Source organism: Vipera ursinii, assembly GCF_947247035.1.
Source record: "Vipera ursinii genome assembly, contig: scaffold_176, whole genome shotgun sequence".
In the NCBI taxonomy this organism is placed as follows: domain Eukaryota; kingdom Metazoa; phylum Chordata; class Lepidosauria; order Squamata; family Viperidae; genus Vipera; species Vipera ursinii.
The window spans coordinates 34,629-53,734 of NW_028148277.1; the positions used below are offsets into that span (position 1 = coordinate 34,629).

General features: G+C 38.1%; 1 protein-coding gene across 1 annotated transcript; it reads right to left on the bottom strand.

Annotated features, from left to right (window-relative positions):
- Positions 1 to 1,172: 1,172 nt before the first annotated feature.
- Positions 1,173 to 1,934, bottom strand: NXPH1 (neurexophilin 1; the record flags this gene model as incomplete). The annotated part of the gene is made up of 1 exon (XM_083380215.1): positions 1,173 to 1,934. A coding segment is annotated over one exon (762 nt), but the record flags the coding sequence as incomplete, so codon positions are not given.
- Positions 1,935 to 19,106: the final 17,172 nt, after the last annotated feature.

Genomic DNA, 19,106 nt, shown 5'->3' on the forward strand with positions numbered 1-19,106 from the left:
AATACAGACAGAGTGTAAATGTTGTAAGTGTATAGCTCTCAACAATAATTTAGCTGAATATATGCTTTGTACAGAATGCTGTCTTCTTAAATGGAGTTTACAGCTACATTGATAAAATGGATTCCTCATTTCCTTGTTTTGTTTTTAACCTATAATAAGCAGAAGAAAGAGAGGAGAGAGAAAGAGACAATTACAAGTTAATATTAATTAGCAGCTGAAATAACACTGGTTAAACTATGTACAATACAAACCATTCATACAAATGAGGACTAGGATATTGAATTTATTACAATATTGTGTAATAAAGATAAGACAGACATTTACAACTTACAGGTTGCCTTTCAGGCATTTTTCTTTCCTACATGGTGACTGTAGGACTTCTCAGTTGGGGATGACTGCCAAGTTGAACCTATCTGTGTGAAGTGATAACTATCAGGTTGCAAAAAATCATCAGGTCTGTTAACATGTAAATTCCAAATGTTTGCTCATCTTTATTTGTTCAATAGGCCCTCCCCTGCAGAATAAGAGCCACCTAACATCACCTTGAATGTGCCCACAGTGTGCTGAAGAAAAGTCACTACCCTAAATTGTGTTTATATCAAGAGAACTACTGAAATCTAAACACACACATATCCCCTGCCACCCACCCCCATCCCAGTTTTGAACAAGCAATTACTCCTACACAGTAATATTTACCAGTACAGCTACTTCAAGTGAAGGAATGCATGAATGGGGAATACTGATTATCATGTATTCAAGACTTAGATTTCCATAACATTGGTTATTTCCATAACCATTCTTTAGCTAATTAATCTGTTTTGCTTGATGTTAGATGATCCTGAACATATCAGACGATGAAAGTCATCTTAAGAGGTACCTCTGTAGATGCAAAGAGGAAGAAGGAAAGAGAAAGAGAAACCATATGTGGCATCATTTAAATAGTGATTTACAACTGGACTGATATGTAATGGAGCTGACTGGGCAGAAATGATTAGATTGGCTTCCGTTAACATATTTGCAGCCAGTTGATATCAGCAACAAAATGTAGACACATTCTGGGCAAAAGTTATGGCCTTCTTCTTTGAGGTAATAGCCCTGTCATATGACCTCTTTTATTTTATTTGATTTATTTTATTCCTTGGGATCCTCAGTCTTAGATGTATGGTCTTGTTTCAACCCGAAGGGAAGTATGGCGTGTCGCTATGATAGTTGTAATCTGGGCATACTTTCTGTACTAGTTTATAATCTGTACTATAAAAGGAAATGTAAATACAGATTACTTTAAAGGGCTTGGAGCAGAGCCAGGAGACATGACTCTGGGTTTGCTCCTGGTAACATGTTTTAGAAGGATCATAGTTGCAGAGCGTGTTCTTGGTGGCTTTGTCAACCTTTTCATACTCAATGCGGCAGTTGAAGGACTTGGAATCTTTGGCATCAATCACTGTTTGTTGTGCCAAGTCAAATTCTACTATTTTGGTTGGGGGCACCAAGCTCACTGATACATTCCCTTGGCCGGTTGAATTATGCCTAAAGTAAACACTGAATGTCCCGTTGCCATGATCAACTATTTTCCCAGTTATCAACAGGTTTAGCTTGACTGTCTTGATATTGGAATGAAAATCGCCCCAGCCAAACATTTTCTTAAACTTCCCAGTCTTGACAATGGGCCGTCGCTTTGCTCTGGATCGAGGCTCTTGAAGATCCGTGGAGTTCCTCAGCCACTCCCATAGATCTTGCTCTGAATAAGTTTCAGGAGCATCATACCGCATACTCAAATCTGTTTCATTTTCTTTTCTGCGAAAAGTCTGTGATAGCAGCCGGCTGATTGATAAGTCTTTGCTGCTTTCTGTCCATATATGCTTTAGTATGGATTTGGAACTGCCTGCTTTTAGAAGTTCTGATTTGCCACCACTGCTTAAATTTGCACAGGTGACCTGAAAAATCAAGAACAAAAAGACACTTAGATGCATTAATACATATTCTGTTCCCTTCCAAATCTGCTGAACTGCAGGTCTAAGTGTAGCTCAAATTGCATTATAGATATCGTATTTCCCTGAAAATAAGACTGGGTCTTATATTAATTTTGGCTTCAAAAGACACATTAGGGCTTATTTTCCAGCTAGGGCTTATATTCAGGGAAATACAGTACTAAATGCATCCATCTGGCTGACAATCTCAACTAGGGCTTATTTTTGGGGTGAGGCCAATTGTAAAATTGGGTCAAACTCATTTAATGACCACATCACTTATTGAAATTATGTCCCCAGTTGTGGTCATAAGCCGATTGTCTAAAACATACTATCAATATTCAATACCATACAATTGATATCTAAATAGCAATTAAAGATATATAATTGTGCATGAGAGAGAGAGAGAGTGAGTATAATTTTGAAAGTCTTATTTCCTATTTGTCTTGTTTTATACAAGATACACCAATCTTTGAAGAAACCTGCATTTTTATAAAGCACAAGGCAGAAGGGTCAATCTCTTTAACAATTTTTGAAATTTTACTAAACCTTATTTCTTTAGGAAAGCATTCTGAGAATTATTTTTGCTTCTGTTGCCTCCTTCTTGGCTACTAGCTATAGCTTAAATTATCAAAAATGTACTTTTGTAAATCTTGTGCTCAGATATCCTTCTTCCCTTTCTTCTTGTCCTTTATGTATGAGGAAAGCAAGGGTTCTTTTTTATTTTAGAACAAATTGCAGTTTTCATTTGGTGGTATGTGCTTTTATCTAAGCAAAGCTAGTAAAATCAGATAAGGAGAATTATTTGTTTAATCTCTAATAGCCTCATAAAATAGTTCTTTGTGTGGCATATTTATTTTAAAACAAATCTTAAAACCATAAAATCCAAATAACACAATAAAAATCAGTAAAATACAAAACAACACAGATAATAAAATCTAGTATTATAAAAAATTAACTACTGCAATCAAAATTCATCTTTGCTATTATGGAGCTATTTCATAATAGCTAAAAATTTAAGAGCTGAAGATGACAAATCTATGATTTTTTTAAAAAAGAGAAAATATTAATTTTGATTTTTACTTAGACTGAGAAAGCTTTTTTTAAAAGAAAAAAGAAAAAAGAAAAAAAGAAATGCCTAAAACTAATGCAAATAACACTATCAAGCAATTTGTCCTCATATCAGCCACTCAGTTCATCTTTGAGCACTAATACCAGCATCTTTTGCTGGAACTTACAGAATTGGCAAATCCATATGCCATAAAGTCAAAACATGTATTCATTTATTTCCTGGAGGAGAGAAAGGAAGTCACAAGTCTCAGGTTCATTCACATTCATCTTAACCAACCTTCTCTATTATGACTCCCCAACATTCTGCAGTACACCAGGTTAGAAAAGATTGGCCTCAGAATGATCACCTTTGCCTGTTCATTGATTGTTCCTATAGCAAAGTTTTTGCTTCGGGACTGCAAAGTTCTATGATAGAACATAAATTAACTTGTGCTAATAAATTCATACATCACACTGAACTGTAATTATGGCTTTTATGTGAATCCAATTCCCATGTTTGCAACCTGTGGCTTATACAAGCTATGTCTTAGTATGATGTGTGAGTGAAATTGTAGTCTTTGTATTAATTCATGCTATGCAATCTTTGATACATTATGTATCAAATTATTTCTTCCATCTATAATTAGTTAGATGTTTTACCCTTTTCGACAAAGAATCAGAAGATTGTCACAGTTGAAGAAGATGACAATTTGACAACTGGTTACATAAAATCAATGTTATTGATTTATAAAACATGATTTATTCATTACAATTATGTACTGATGTGAATAATATACCTAAGCAAGCATACTATTAAAAGTCAGTTGTTTCTTTCTTATTTCAAAATGTAAAAGTAATATTTTAAGACACCCAATACACAAATGATAGTAGTGCTGGATAGCAACAACCTTCTGCCTTCTTTTTCCCCCCATCCACATTCATTTTGTTTGATGAAAGAGAATTTGATTCTGAGAAAAAGAGCATTTGAGGAAAATTCTCATGGGTGGTATGAAATATCTTTTAGTTATTTATTTAGGTATGAGGTTATGTTGTTAGATACATTAAACTTCAATTAACTCTCAAGGGCAGACATATTGGAAGCTTCTCTTATTCTTAGTGGGAATATAAATGTGGAATCTCATTATTCTGTTAGCATTAACTCATGTTACACCGATGTGTCCTTACTGGCCAAAATAAACAACACATTTGTGCTCAGTACTCTTTGACTATACCTTGTTCATTTGCAAACTAATGATTAATATTCCATTGATATCTATTTTACTGCTTACTGTATTTTTACCTATTGCTCTAGGAAGAATGGCTCTCTAACAAGATTCATCCCACTGAACTGCAAAACTAGAAAAATCCCTACTCTGCTCTTTGTAGTCCATATCTGTTCTTGGACATTTCCAGTCAATTCACACGACCAAATGTGACCAATACATCATATGCTGTTGGATCAGAAATCTTGAATTAACATACTTAACTAGAACAGTCTAACCCAAAATATATTTTTTCTAACTAGATCAACTTTCTAAGAGCCTTGGTGGAGCAGTGGGCTAATGCCTCTTTAAGTAACACCAGCTGCCTGCAATTAGTGCAGGTTGAAGTCCCACCAGGCTCAAGGTTGACTCAGCCTTCCATCCTTCCGAGGTAGGTAAAATGAGGACCCAGATTGTTGGGGGCAATAAGCTGACTTTGTAATAATGCCGCTTGTGGGGGGGGGCCCGAAAGCCCTAATAAGCAGGCATATACATAGAATGAAGGCTATTGCTAAGCACATTGGTTTGTGCTTAAATTGTACGCCGCCCTGAGTCTTCAGAGAAGGGTGGGATATAAATGAGATTAAAATAAATAAAATAAAAATAAAAGATAAATATAACACTTACTCTTAAAAATATATAATTTGCACTACCTAGGTTTTTTTATTTTTTCCTTTTTATCTTTTTCTTCATTAAATATTTTCTAATGTTATTTCTTTACCTCTTGAAAGGCTTGCATTTATTTATGTGCCTAGATATTTCTGAAAGATTTACTCTATTTCTCCCACCTTGCCTAAGGAATGTCGCACATTCCCTTTCTAGAATTGGATAAAAAGAAATGATGCAAAACCACCTTGGCATTTAACTAGTGCATCTACTAGTCAACTTAAAAGAACATTTTAGAATAAACAAGGGACTATTCTCTTCCATTGCACTCAAGAATCTCAGAATAACAGTTTCTGATTTGTCACTTTGATTGCTCCCAAAACCTAATCACCAAAAATAATTTCAAAATTTCCTGCATAAATATCTAATATAAGTCAAGAAGGAAATATTTTCTTTACTGGCAGTCACTCAGTGTATATGCTGGTGGCCCGTCCAAAATCAGAAACCTTGTTCTCAAAAGGAAATTGGATAAGCAAATAAAAACAAATAAAGCCTTTAAAAATGCAACTACTGGCCAACAACTAATGAAGCATATTTTTAGCTGCCAGAAGAAGCAAGTAGATGAAAAGTAACAAATATGGCCCTGTTTGCTTGCTCCTGAGATGATTTACCCAAAATTTCCTTCTTTTTAATAGCAAGGATGATAAAATATACCTAGCTTCTGAGAGCTGTTTTGTAACCATATTTGGGATCAGCAGAGTAAGTGAGGAGAGAGGTTCTCACAAAACACGCTGAAGTTATGTCAGTTAACAAAGCAGCAACAAAGATGTCACAGAAAAGGAGAAAAAGCATATAATTCTTAAGCAGCATTTTGGGAGCAGAAGCAAATGAGGAGAAGGAATGAAAAAAGAAAATATGAAAAAAGAAAATATGCCAATTTGGCATGGAAGAACTGTTTACTAACCCATCTCCCTATCTTCAATCACAGAAAGGATAGGAGATCTGAGAGATGGTTCCACTTTCAAAAATGCCTGCTCTGTCTTTGCCTCCCATTTCAGATTAAAATTTGCTTTTATGTGTGGTATGCACCATGGAATTAAGACACAAATTGTCTCTGTAATTTGATGTGGCACTCAATAGTTCATCTGAAATAAAAGCACTGGCTCATTTTAGCCTTTATGAAATCTAAAATGAAGGGGGTTTTTTTTAAAAAAAATGACTGGCTGATAATGACACAGTCTGTCAGTCCTGCTAACAGTAGCCTTTTGCATTGCAATGGTTCTTCATAATTTTTAATTATATGAAATATGAAGACTTCGAATTGTGTGTTTCCTGCCCCCTCTGGTCCATTTCATCAGTTATCATATCACATGGCAAGCATAGAAATGCAAAGTGCTATGAAGTCATGCCAATTGATTTGCAATATTGCATTTACCTCCAACATTTTCTCCATTAAAATAAATAGAAACTTCTGGCATGCCTATTCTCATATTTAATATTGCTGATGTTTCCATTGTGTCTATTAAATGTTATGTTCAATTGCTTTGCAAAAGCTAATCTTGTTCTTGCAATGGTTGTTGAAGCTAAGGCTGGGCTTGTAGTTTAATTTAAAGATAAATTAGGAAAGCAAAACACTACAACCACAAAACTATAATCAACAATAAAACTCATTAAGTATATCATATAATTCAGAAACTATGGCAAATGGAATACATGAAACTTACTTTTATGCATGCAATTTGCCTACATAAATATATGCATCCTATAAATGTAAGGCATCTTCCCCTCCCTCCCTCCATTCTTGTTAGAAAGTTACTAAGGCCAGGAGTTCTGTCACTTGGATCTGTTCTGTCCAAGTTTCCAGTTATGAAACTCCTGGCAGAGTCTTGGGATTTATTGCAACTGATAGGCTGATGATACCCAACTTTCCATCTTTTTTCCCCACCACAATCCAAAGAAGTTGTTCAAATTATAAAGTGGTGTCATTAACAAATGATAAGTAATTATATTTAATCTAAGGTACCACAGGCTATGAGTCAAGGATTGCCTATTTGTTCTCTAAAAATGCTAGATATAGTCATAGGGGCATGCAACTTACATAAGATGCACTTCAATTGAAACTGGGAAGATTTCACCTGTTCCAGAATGACGAGGCAAGATCTCTGAACAAGCCATAACAAGGAACACATATGGTTTCCTTGTTAGAAATTCAATGGATAAAAGTCTGCTTGAGAACACAGTGGATAGTGCTGATTAAGAGCAACAAAGCCCTGTGTTCGTGAGACAAATCTGTTTGGGGAAAAATCATATTTTCCTTCATAAAGCTACCCAGCTTTTTAATATCCCCAGAAGCAATGCATCACTCTCTCCTGCTATTATCACAGCTTACACTTTAAAGAGGACTTTTTCAATTGCTGCTCCCAGGCACTATTGACACTTTCTTCAAGAGAAGCTATGGTAGCTTCATCTTTATTCCCTTTCTGCTAGAAAGCAAATGCATTTTTATTCAGAGAAACTGACTTTCTGCTGAAATAGTTGAAATCTGGTTGGTATTGTCTTTATTTTTTAACCCATATGCTTTGCTTAACTGAGGTTTTAAACTGATGAGCATTACTATCATAAAGGTAAAGGTAAAGGTAAAGGTAAAGGTTCCCCCGCACATGCATGCTAGTCGTTTCTGACTCTAGGGGCCGGTGCTCATCTCCGTTTCAAAGCCAAAGAGCCAGTGTTTGTCCAAGGACGTCTCTGTGGTCATGTGGCCGGCATGACTAGATGCCAAAGGCGCACAGAATGCTGTTACCTTCCCACCATAGTGGTCCCTATTTTCCTACTTGCATTTTTACATGCTTTCGAACTGCTAGGTTGGCAGAAGCTGGGACGAGTAACAGGCGCTCACTCTGTTATGCAGCACTCGGTATTTGACCCACCAAACAGCCGACCTTCTCATCGACAAGCTCAGCATCCTAACCCACTGAACCACCATGTCCCTTTCATTACTTACATAGAGAAAGAAAGAAAGAAAGAAAGAAAGAGAGAGAGAGAGAGAGAGAGAGAGAGAGAGAGAGAGAGAGAGAGAAAGAAAGAAAGAAAGAAAGAAAGAAAGAAAGAAAGAAAGAAAGAAAGAAAGAAAGAAAGAAAGAGTTAAAGGTGATGTTAGAGAGCCCCATTCCCATTGTTTTATAGAAAATTAAGTTTAAAAATGTATTGAGGAAATATTTATTTATTTATTTATTTATTTATTTATTTAATTTATATACCGCCCTTCTCTCAAGAGACTCAGGGCGGTTAACAGGGCAATACGTAAAAGACAGATACAAAAGTTAAAATTATTAAAACATGATTAAACAATGCCCATAGTACAAATTTAAAATTAAAGTCATAATAACAAACCCACCCCATCCCATCAGGCCAGGCCCGCTTCCTTAAAGAGATGGGTTTTAAGGTCGCGCCGGAAGGAGCGGAGGTCGGGCGCCATCCGGAGCTCTACCGGAAGATGGTTCCATAAGTCCGGTGCACCCACAGAGAACGCTCTCCCCCTGGGGGCCACCAGTCGGCATTCTTTGACCGGCGGCACCCTGAGGAGGCCCTCTCTGTAGGAGCGTACTGGGCGGAGGGAAGTTGACGCCGGCTGCAGGTGCTCCCCAAGGTATTCTGGACCCATGCCATGGAGGGCTTTGTAGGTCATTACCAACACCTTGAACCTCACCCGGAAGACAACTGGCAACCAATGCAGCTCGCGGAGCAAAGGTGTAACACGGGAGTATCGGGAGACCCCCGACACAACTCTCGCGGCTGCATTCTGTGCCAGCTGGAGCCTCCGAGTGGTCTTCAAGGGTAGCCCCATGTAGAGAGCGTTGCAGTAATCAAGACGAGAGGTCACGAGCGCATGAGTGACCGTGCGCAAGGCATCCCGGTCTAGATAGGGCCGCAACTGGCACACCAGGCGAACCTGGGCGAACACCCCCCTAGTTACAGCTACAATATGGTCTTCTAAAGAGAGCTGTGAATCTAGGAGGACTCCCAAGTTGCGAGCCCTATCTACAGGAGGTAATGACTCACCCCCCATAATGAGGGGTGGGATATTCTGAATATCCCGGGATGCCGGTACGCACAGCCACTCCGTCTTGTCGGGGTTGAGACGAAGCCTGTTCCTCCCCATCCAGACCCGGACCGCCTCCAGGCACCAGGACATCACGTCGAGGGCATCACTGGGGTGGTTTGGGGTCGAAATGAAAAGTTGGGTATCATCAGCATACTGATGATACCCAACTCCAAAACCACGAATGATCTCACCCAGCGGTTTCATGTAGATGTTGAACAGAAGGGGCGAGAGGACCGACCCCTGAGGGACTCCACAAGCGAGAGGCCTCGCGGTCGACCTCTGCCCCCCGTCAACACCGACTGCGAACGTCCCAGGAGATAGGAGGAGAACCACTGAAGAACCGTGCCTCCCACTCCCAATCCCCTGAGACGCCGCAGCAAGATACCATGGTCGATGGTATCGAAAGCCGCTGAGAGGTCTAATAGGACTAGAACAGAGGAGTATCCTCTGTCCCGAGCCCTCCAGAGATCATTCACCAGCGCGACCAATGCCGTCTCCGTGCTGTACCCAGGCCTGAAGCCCGATTGGTACGGGTCTAGATAATCCGCTTCATCCAGGGCCAGAGGGAGCTGATGCGCCACCACACTCTCAACAACCTTCGCAAGGAAGCGAAGGTTGGAGACCGGACGAAAGTTATTCAAAACAGCCGGATCCAAGGTAGGCTTCTTGAGGAGAGGTCTCACCACCACCTCCTTCAAGGCGGCGGGAAAACTGCCCTCACTCAAAGAAGCAGCTATAACCGCCTGGAACCAGCTTCGTGTCCCCTCCCGGGCTGCATAAACCAGCCAGGAAGGGCACGGGTCCAATAAACATGTGGTGGAGCTCAGCCTCCCCATGATCCTGTCCACTTCCTCCGGAGTCACAGGATCGAACTCCTCCCAGATGACATCGACAAGATCACTCGTGTCCTGATCGTCCGATACTGCCCAGTCGGAGTCCAAACCGGTCCGAATCCGAGCGATTTTGTCCGACAGATGTTGACTAAATTCCTCGGCACGCCGCTGCAAGGGATCCTCACTGACCTCCTGGTTGAGGAGGGAGCGGGTCACCCTAAACAGGGCGGCCGGGCGATTATCTGCGGACGCGATGAGGGCAGCGAAATAGTTAGATCTCGCTACCCTCATCGCAGCGAGATAAGACCTAATATGGGTTCTTAGTCACAATCGGTCGGATTCAGATCGGGTGGACCTCCAGACGCTCTCTAGGCCCCGTCTCCGACGCTTCATCTCCCGGAGCTCCGCGGAAAACCATGGAGCCCATTGGGATCTGCGCCGGGTCAGGGGCCGCAAGGGTACAACTCGGTCAAGTGCCTCCGTGGCCGTCCTTTCCCAGGCCTCCACTAAGGCATCTGCCGAGCTGTGAGCTGGGGAGGCAGGTGGGGCCCCCAGCGCTGCCTGAAACCTCTCAGGGTCCATTAAGCGCCTGGGGCGGAACCATCTAGTTGGCTCAACAACCCCACGGTGGGGGGTGGCAAAACGGAAGACCAGCCGCAGGAGATGATGATCGGTCCATGACAGGGGCATAACAATTGGGGAGCCCCCACCAAGATCATCTAACCACCGACCAGATAAGAAAACCAAGTCAAGGGTGTGGCCTCCCTCATGGGTTGGTCCATGAATTACCTGCGTCAGGTCCATGGCCGTCATGGAAGCCATGAACTCCCGAGCTAACTCAGATACTCCTCCCAGGGATGGTAGATTGAAGTCTCCCAAAACCATTAGTTTAGGAAACTCAATCACCAGCCCTGAGAGGATATCGAGAAGCTCAGGCAGGGCTGCTGCTACGCGACTAGGCGAAAGGTACGCGAGCAGCAAGCCCAACTGCGCCCTAGGACCAAACCTCAATAAGAGAGATTCACACCCGACTATCTGAGGAACGGTGGCCTCCTGCGGACATAAGGTCTCCCTCATAACTACAGCCACTCCCCCACCCCTACCCTGAGTCCGAGGCCGGTGTAGCACCCGGAAGCCTGGTGGGCAGAGATCCACCAGGGGGATACCACCCTCTGGGCCCAACCAGGTTTCCGTAATGCAAGCCAGGTCCGCTTGCTCACCCTCGACTAAATCCCGGACGAGGGGAGCCTTATTAGCAACGGACCTGGCATTTAGGTACACCAAAGTGTCTTGCAAGACACACATGAAAATGTCTCAATCGTGTGTTTCCAATAACAAAAACCTGGGGGAAAATAGCAAAGTTCCACAAAAATCAACAAAACCAAAACATAAAACAGATCTTAAAGGTATGTTCAGTATCTGTAAAATAATAAAAACATTAATAGGAATTAATAAAAAATTAATACAAATCAAAATATGAAGAATTGAATGGAATTCCATGAAAGAGGCCATACAGTAGGTGGATGGCTGAAGACAAGCACCCTAATTATTAACTGGAGTCCTGCTTGTTAACATATTAGCCATAACATGCTAAATGAGAAGTCTTAATTAACTGTTTCATTTGAAACAACACAGTGTAGGAAAATAATTTTGCTAAGGTGGTATTGCACTTTTTTCCATGATTGTTTTTTTGTCCCAACTGTACAAATGATCTTTTTCCCTACAGTTATTATCACTTAACAAGTAATATGTTTTTATTATATCTGATATGTGATTTTCTTTTGAACATCTTAGAAACCACTTACTGCATGATCAATACGTTATGAATTTCAAGGGTCAAAGCCTCTTTTCTGATCTTTCTCTTTTTCTTTAAGATTAGATCATTCCACCAGAGTGCCTTAATAGCAAAGATGCAACACATTTGTAATGAATTGGACAGGATTGTAATGATAACTGTACAACATAGCCTTTTAACTCTTATTCTCCATTGTACACTTTCAGAATAAATTTAAAGTGAACTCTTGAAGTCCAGTACCAATATCATCATTACAGGTCTTCTTCTCTTTTTCTTTTTCATCATCTTCTTCCTCATAATCATAGATTATGATGGCTTTTGAAAAATTCACAGCAGTTCCATTCTGTAGAAGATTAAAGACTCCCAGAATAAATTAGAATGGATTAAGAATATCTAACAGAGTTTTAAGGCTTTTGCATAATACAGGCATCATAGCATTTCTGTTCACTTTGAAATGAAACTCTAGCTAGGTAAATAACTTTAGTGAGGACCTGGTACTTTGATTCTATACTCCTATAAGCCTTCTTTTATTAATATTGCCATTGCCATTTCTCATCTATGTGCTGAAAGGAATATTAAATAATTTTAGAATTTGCCTGAAAGGCCACTGAGCAACATTTTAATCAAAATGTACACCACCCTCAACTTCAAATATCCCACTTGTTGAAGACAATGCCCTTTCTTAGATAAAAGTCAAATCTAATACTCAGCAGCAAGCTATCAAATAATATAGCTCTAGCCAAAGTATTCTGCATAAACAAACAATACAAGCATGTTTTTCAAATGCACTTTTATTAATGATTCCTGAATTCCAAGTCTTTATTTTTTTATCACACCGCATTGGACAGATCCCAATTTGTTAATATGATCCTGCAAGACTATTCAAAAGACAAATGCTACTTTTGATGTATGTAATAGTAATTGTTCCTCTCTATTCTAGGTTGGTTAGATACAAACCCAAGTTCATATCTGATTCTGGGCTTGAAACTAAAGTAAATTCAAATTATATAGAATGACTTCAAAGAAGGACAGTGAGGATGATCAGGTGATCAGTATAACATTTCTCTAACAACCATCAAAACTGAAAACAATCTAAAGAACAAGTCTCTGAACTTAGATTGCTCAAACATATGAAGAAAAATGTTAGAATGACAACAAAGAGCGATGGTGAATGCTTTAAATTTCTATTGAGAAATCTATGCATAGGCAAGTCAAAGAAGCTACACATTCACATCCATTTTCATGCTGTTTTGAGGCAGGGAAGAAAATGATATCCTCACCTATGTTTCAAAATCCAAGACAAATTGAGACATTTAGATGGTGACGCATTCAGTTTTATGGACACCACACAGAATTGCAAGATGTACGATGTCAAAAAAAATGCAGGTGGTATGAGCTTCTTCAAAAACAACAATATCTTTATCCTTGAGTAAAAAAATCTGGACCTTTTAAAACTTTTCCTTATAATAGCTAAAAAAATGAAAGACCCTATTAAGTACCAATGAGATGCAGTGCTTTTTTTCTAAAAAAAAAAAAAAGGTGCTGGAACTCTCAGGAGGCGGGGGGTGGGGGCGCTGCTGCAGTCACAGGTGCGAAGGGTGTTGGTGGAAGACTCCCCTCCCCAGGGCTGGAGCTGGCGTGGCTGGTGCTGTGGGAGCAGCAGAGCCCACTCTATATGGCGGGGCTGCGTGGTACATTCTATTGTAAGTTTCCCCAAACCTCGCCATGTGGATTGCATACAAATATTATATAATCGGTAAATAAAGATAGAGCATATGTTAAATATACATCAAATGATAATATGCTTCCTTACAAAGTCAATTCTTGCTCAATGACAGACCAAAGAGTTAACTCGGAAAGGCAAGAGGAAAATCTAGAAGAGGTCTGTGCAACTTGTAGAAGGGAAAGGCCCACACTGATAAATTAAAAAACTTTGTGGTCTGCAAAGGAATGCTGGTGGGATAATCAATGATTTGGTGACTAGAGGAGCATCTACAGTGTTGGAGTTCATGGTCATGGTAAGCCATGGAGGCACTAGGCAACATGACTTTCAGGGCAGTGGTGGTGATTTTATTACTTTAAAAAAAAAGTCTGTGCTCTGTCCAAGGGTGCTTGGTAGGCTGCATGTACTCATTTTGTTTGAGGCAACTTTTTATAAAAGAATTGTCATTAATTTGTTTTAATAAAATAATTTAAATCAATTTTTCACTTGATTTCAAGTTAAATGGATTATATTGGTTGACAATGTGATTTTTTTTAGTACAATTGCCAAATGCAATAAACTGGTTTTAGGTATATGTTACTGGAAGGAAAAAGCAATCCCTGCTGTGTTACTGATCCCAGAGAAACATTTGCATGTATGCAGGTATCCTTAGGGTGCCATAGTTATGGATGAGAAATATTGGTTGCAAAGTTGGCATTTCTGGATGTAATACAGATATTTTGGACTTATTTTTGTTTCTTTGCATGTTTGATATTTTTAAAAAGGCATATGCTACTGACTATGCTTATGCACATATGTAACATGATCACTGCTTGTCCAAAATTATACTATACATATAATACCACCAGAAATTATTTTAGCCTTTTTAATAAATGTTGTTACTGATGTTAAGCTCACCACGGAAAACATCATATATTGTTATGTATACACTAGGTTAATTATTTAAAGACTGAAGTGCAACATAACTAGATTCTAAATAATCTATTTTTCAAAACACACAACAGTCCAAACAGTAAAAGTAAAGTCCAAATTAAGAATATTTCATTCTTAAGACTTTTTTACATTCAAAATAGTTTTCAAGAGTGTACAAAAGATACTATTTTTTCTAGAATCAGCTAAATTAAACATATTACATTGAGAAAAATGTTTCTTATTTCTTTCCTATTACCTTTGATTTAATTGCAGAGATGTTAACACAAGAAATAGATTATTTTGTTATCTAATTTTACCTTCCAAAAGACAGAAACAGATGAAAAATGTGAGGTTCTTTCCTGTTGGCTTTTTTGAATTAGCTGTTTTAGATTCTAAAAGTTTAGTTCCTAAAGAAGTAATCTTGTAAATAATTTTAATGTACTCCTCTAGTGCAGGCTCTTTTATGACTCAAGGACTTCAACTCCCAGAATTCCTGAGCCAGCATGGCTCAGCTTGGAAACCTCTCCCTTTCCCCTCAGCATGGCTGGCTCAGGATTTCTGGGAGTTGAAGTCCCCTAGTCATAAAAAAGAGCCAAGATTGCTAGCCCTGCAATAGGCTTAGGAAAGCCAATAAGGGAGCTGGGTTGTTTTTTTGTTTTTTGTTTTGCAAAAAAAAGGTGCCGGAACGCCATTCTGAGCATTCTATGAGAAAAAAAGCCCTGATAAGATGTATCATGTAAACTCATTATTGTTATCTAACTTACTTGTGAGGGTTATATGCTACTTCACTCCAACGAATGTCTGAGCAATCAAGATCAAGAATGAAATAGCTAAATGACAACTATATATAAACATCATCAACTGTATATAATCATGAAAGTCTTAGAAAATTACAAGAAAACCCAAAATAGTAAAAGCTGTTTTATTTGAAAATTGTTTAAAAATACAAGCTATCAGTGAATAAAATCCAGCTGTAAAATTGTTATAACAATGATGAAAGGAAAATAAAGAATAAAACTATGTTGTACTTTTTCCCTGAAATAATCAGTTCTAAATAGGATTCCTTCCAGTTATAATTCCATTCTCTAGTATACAAAAAAGGCCTTTATCTATGAAGTATAATTCTTGAGAAGCAACATAGTAAATGAAATAAATGAAGTAATTTATTAATAAATGAAATAATAAATAACAATATTGTGTGCTTTGTTGTTGTGATTTTTGATTGTATTGTGGTATTTATTATATCTTGCTTTATTGTTATATGTCACCTGGAGTTATATCTTAGTGAGTTGGGTGGTAATATGAAGCTTTAAAATTAAAGAAAAAAAATATCTGTATGGCCCCAGGATGCCCATCTCTGAATTAAGAAGATTATTTATACCTTAAGACAGGGATCTCCAAATCTGGCAACTTTAAGACTTGTGGATTCAGCTGCCAGAATTTCCCAGTCAGCATGAGCCACAAGTCTTACAGTTGCAGAGTTTAGAGAACCCTGGTCTAGGGAAAAGGTTTGGAATGGAAAAACAAAATAAACCACTGAAGTTCCAATCTTATTAAAATATGCCCAGATGGAGAGTTATGTCCAAAATATAATGTCAAATGTATAGTCAAGGTAATCTATGCCTGTCTAAAAGAAAAAAAAAGAGGCAGAAGGGATGTTTGTACATGATGAAGGCAGAAGTCCTTTCTATGTGTTTGGAATGCCCTGCTTATATTCAGCTAGGAATGACCCAGCCATTTAAACATCCATTACTTTTAGACAACATGCCATAGCTTTTTTAATCACTGTACCTTACTTAATTAACAGTGTGAATTGATAGTCATCAAAATTAATCATATTTAGTATGGAAATGCTTGGCTCAGGAGAGCTTTGATTCATTTCCTAGTGCATAAGAGAGATCATTAATTTAAGCTAGATGAATAGAAGGGCCTCGGGGTATTGACCCAGGAGTTGAGGGAGAATGTTCAAATACTCAGTTGTCAAGTTTTATTTATAGTGGTCATATATGTTGACTGCAGTTTTATGAGTAGGCATCCCCACATTTTTGTATATGAAACATATTTCATATACATTGAATCAAGCTCAATTGAACAGGTCCAAGGATTTTTTTTCTTTCACACTAAAATGGCTTGCCAGTGTCTCCTTCCAGAATTTATTTTTTACCTACCAGCTTAATTTATAGTATGGTATTCCCTAATGAGGTCCTATTAAAATATTGAGCTCACCTGATAGTATTTGGGTCTCTGAAACCAGACAAGTCTGTTATGTGTCAATGTAGTCACCAGGAACTGAACTAAACTTGCAAGTGTTGATATTTTAATATAATTTAAATGATATTTACTATATACTAAAATATATAGACATAGACTGAATGGATGGATACCTGCAAAGCAAACGGCTTTAGAGATAACTCATTAGACCTACAACAGCAATTAGAATTAAGATATAAGAATCTGTTTAATCCTATATACCAGATGCAAGTAGGTTGAGAAATATGAATGTTTTGAGCAATATACCAATTTACATTTGAAGACTCTATAGGGGATCCTACTATGTGTGATGTAACCAACTTGAGAATGACACTTTAAAAAGTGTATACAAATATATATGTTAGAAAGAATTATGCATGTACAAGTTACAGGTAGGTGCATTCAAAACTGTATTTTTCAGGAGAGTTGTTTTGTAAAAAATGCACACTTTATATATAAAATTCAGGAGACAACTGTCCCTCTACAAGCAGAGGTATGTAAATTGATGTAAAACGTCTGAGCAGAATTTAACAAGAAGCAAGAAGCTTGTTAGAAATGAAAAGAATTAGCAATAGCACTTAGTCTTAGATACCACTTCATAGTGCTTTGCAGCCCTCTCTAAGTGATATACAAAGTCAATATATTGCTCCTAATAATTTGGGTTCTCATTTTACCAACCTCAGAAGGGTGGAAGGTTGAATCAATTTTGAGCCAGTCAGGACTGAACTGCTGGCAGTTGTCAGAGTTAGCCTGCAATACTCAATAGGACTGTCTATGAAGATTTTCAGTCATCCAGGTCATAGATCTCCCAAAGGTTGTCCACATCCATTTGCATTATTCAGGTGATCCTGGGCACATAGATAAATCTCCAAGTGGCCTCAACAACTCTCAGAAAGAGTGCTAATGACCATATGACTTCAAGGAAGATGAATATTTCCTTTCTCCACCATTCAGTCCAAAATGAAGAAGCATTTTGGATGAGAAGAGAAACATCTTCAAGGGAAAACAAAGAAAGTCCAGTTGTCTTTTGAAAAAGCACCTTTGGGACTCAACTGGACTCTAAGGACTCACCACTTCTGAAACAGCTTAAGCTCTGGGACAAATGTTGCTCCTAATTTCATGGTCATCTAAAAGCTTGTGAAACTGGTTCTTTATTTAGAAAGTCTTTCAACACTATTTGTATGGACTCATCAATACCAGAATGATTATTATTTTGCATTATTATTATTTTTATTGGTGGTCAGGGTATTTTATATTTCTTAAACCACCAAAAGTGTCTTGGAACTGAGATGGTGAATAGATTTTATAAATAATAACAATGCAATTAAACTTTAGTTAATAAGCATGATTTTTTTTCACCTAGTAAATAGTGCAAACCATAAATCTGAAAGAAACTAATAAAATTACATTATCATGCAACACAAAATGGCATGCCACTGTAATATACTGCTTGCTAAATAACATCCAATATGTTCATATATTTAAGCACATTAAAATGTAAATGTTAAACAATTTGGAAGAGGATTGGTGTTTCTGAAAACTCTTGAAAATTCATTCAATAGTTCTTGCTTTCTTGTGATCAAATACGGCATATCAATAAATGTGTTTATTAATTGATTGATCTATATGTGTACAATGTTTTTCTTGGTTTGCAGTTCAATTAATAAGTAAAGAATCAGGAAAAATACAACTAACCATCAGAATTTATTGCAGTCTATCTAGATTTCGGTTATTCCCACACTAACCCAATTAATTTTTCACCTTTAAAATGTAATAGGTAATTGATAATGGCCACAATTCAAATTATATTTATACAGAACTAGACTATGATTCCTTGAAACCAAGGGCTTTAATTTCATTCACTTGTGCTCATTTTGCTTCATTCATGTTTTGTTTTATTTTTTCCCAAAACTTTCCAAAAAACTTTATAATACCTTCAACATTGACTAATTACCTATTATGCACATTATCTTTGTTACTGCGTACTATGATAAAGCAGCCTGAATTCTGGGAAGCAGTTAAGCAAATATCCCACATTGGCTTAGTACTATCAGCATACTCCAAAGAAAATTATTTAAGTGTACAGTGACCTCAGCTTACAACCCTTCATTTAGTAATCGTTTGAAATTACAACTGCACTGAAAAAAGTGACTTATGACTCTTTTTCACATTTACAACCATTCCAGCATCCCTATGGTTACATGATCAAAATTCAGACGCTTGGCAACTGACCCCATATTTATGATAGTTGCAGTGCCCAAAGGTCATGTGATCACCTTTTGCAACCTTCTGACAAGCAAAGTTCACAGGAAAGCCAGATTCACTTAACAATCATGTTACTAAATTAACAACTACAGTTTGATTCACTTAACAACTATGGCAAGAAAGGTCCTAAAATGGGGTAAAACTCATTACCTGTCTCACTTAGCAGCAGAAATTTTAGGCTCAATTGTGGTCGTAAGTCGAGGACTGCCTGTACTAAGAAGGACTTCTCTTTTCAAGGATATCCACTGGTGGATTGCATATTTGACATTCTTTTGAATAACCTGTATGGGCTAATTCCAAGAAACATTAAATCAGTCTTAACTTAGTTTCTTCCAGACAAG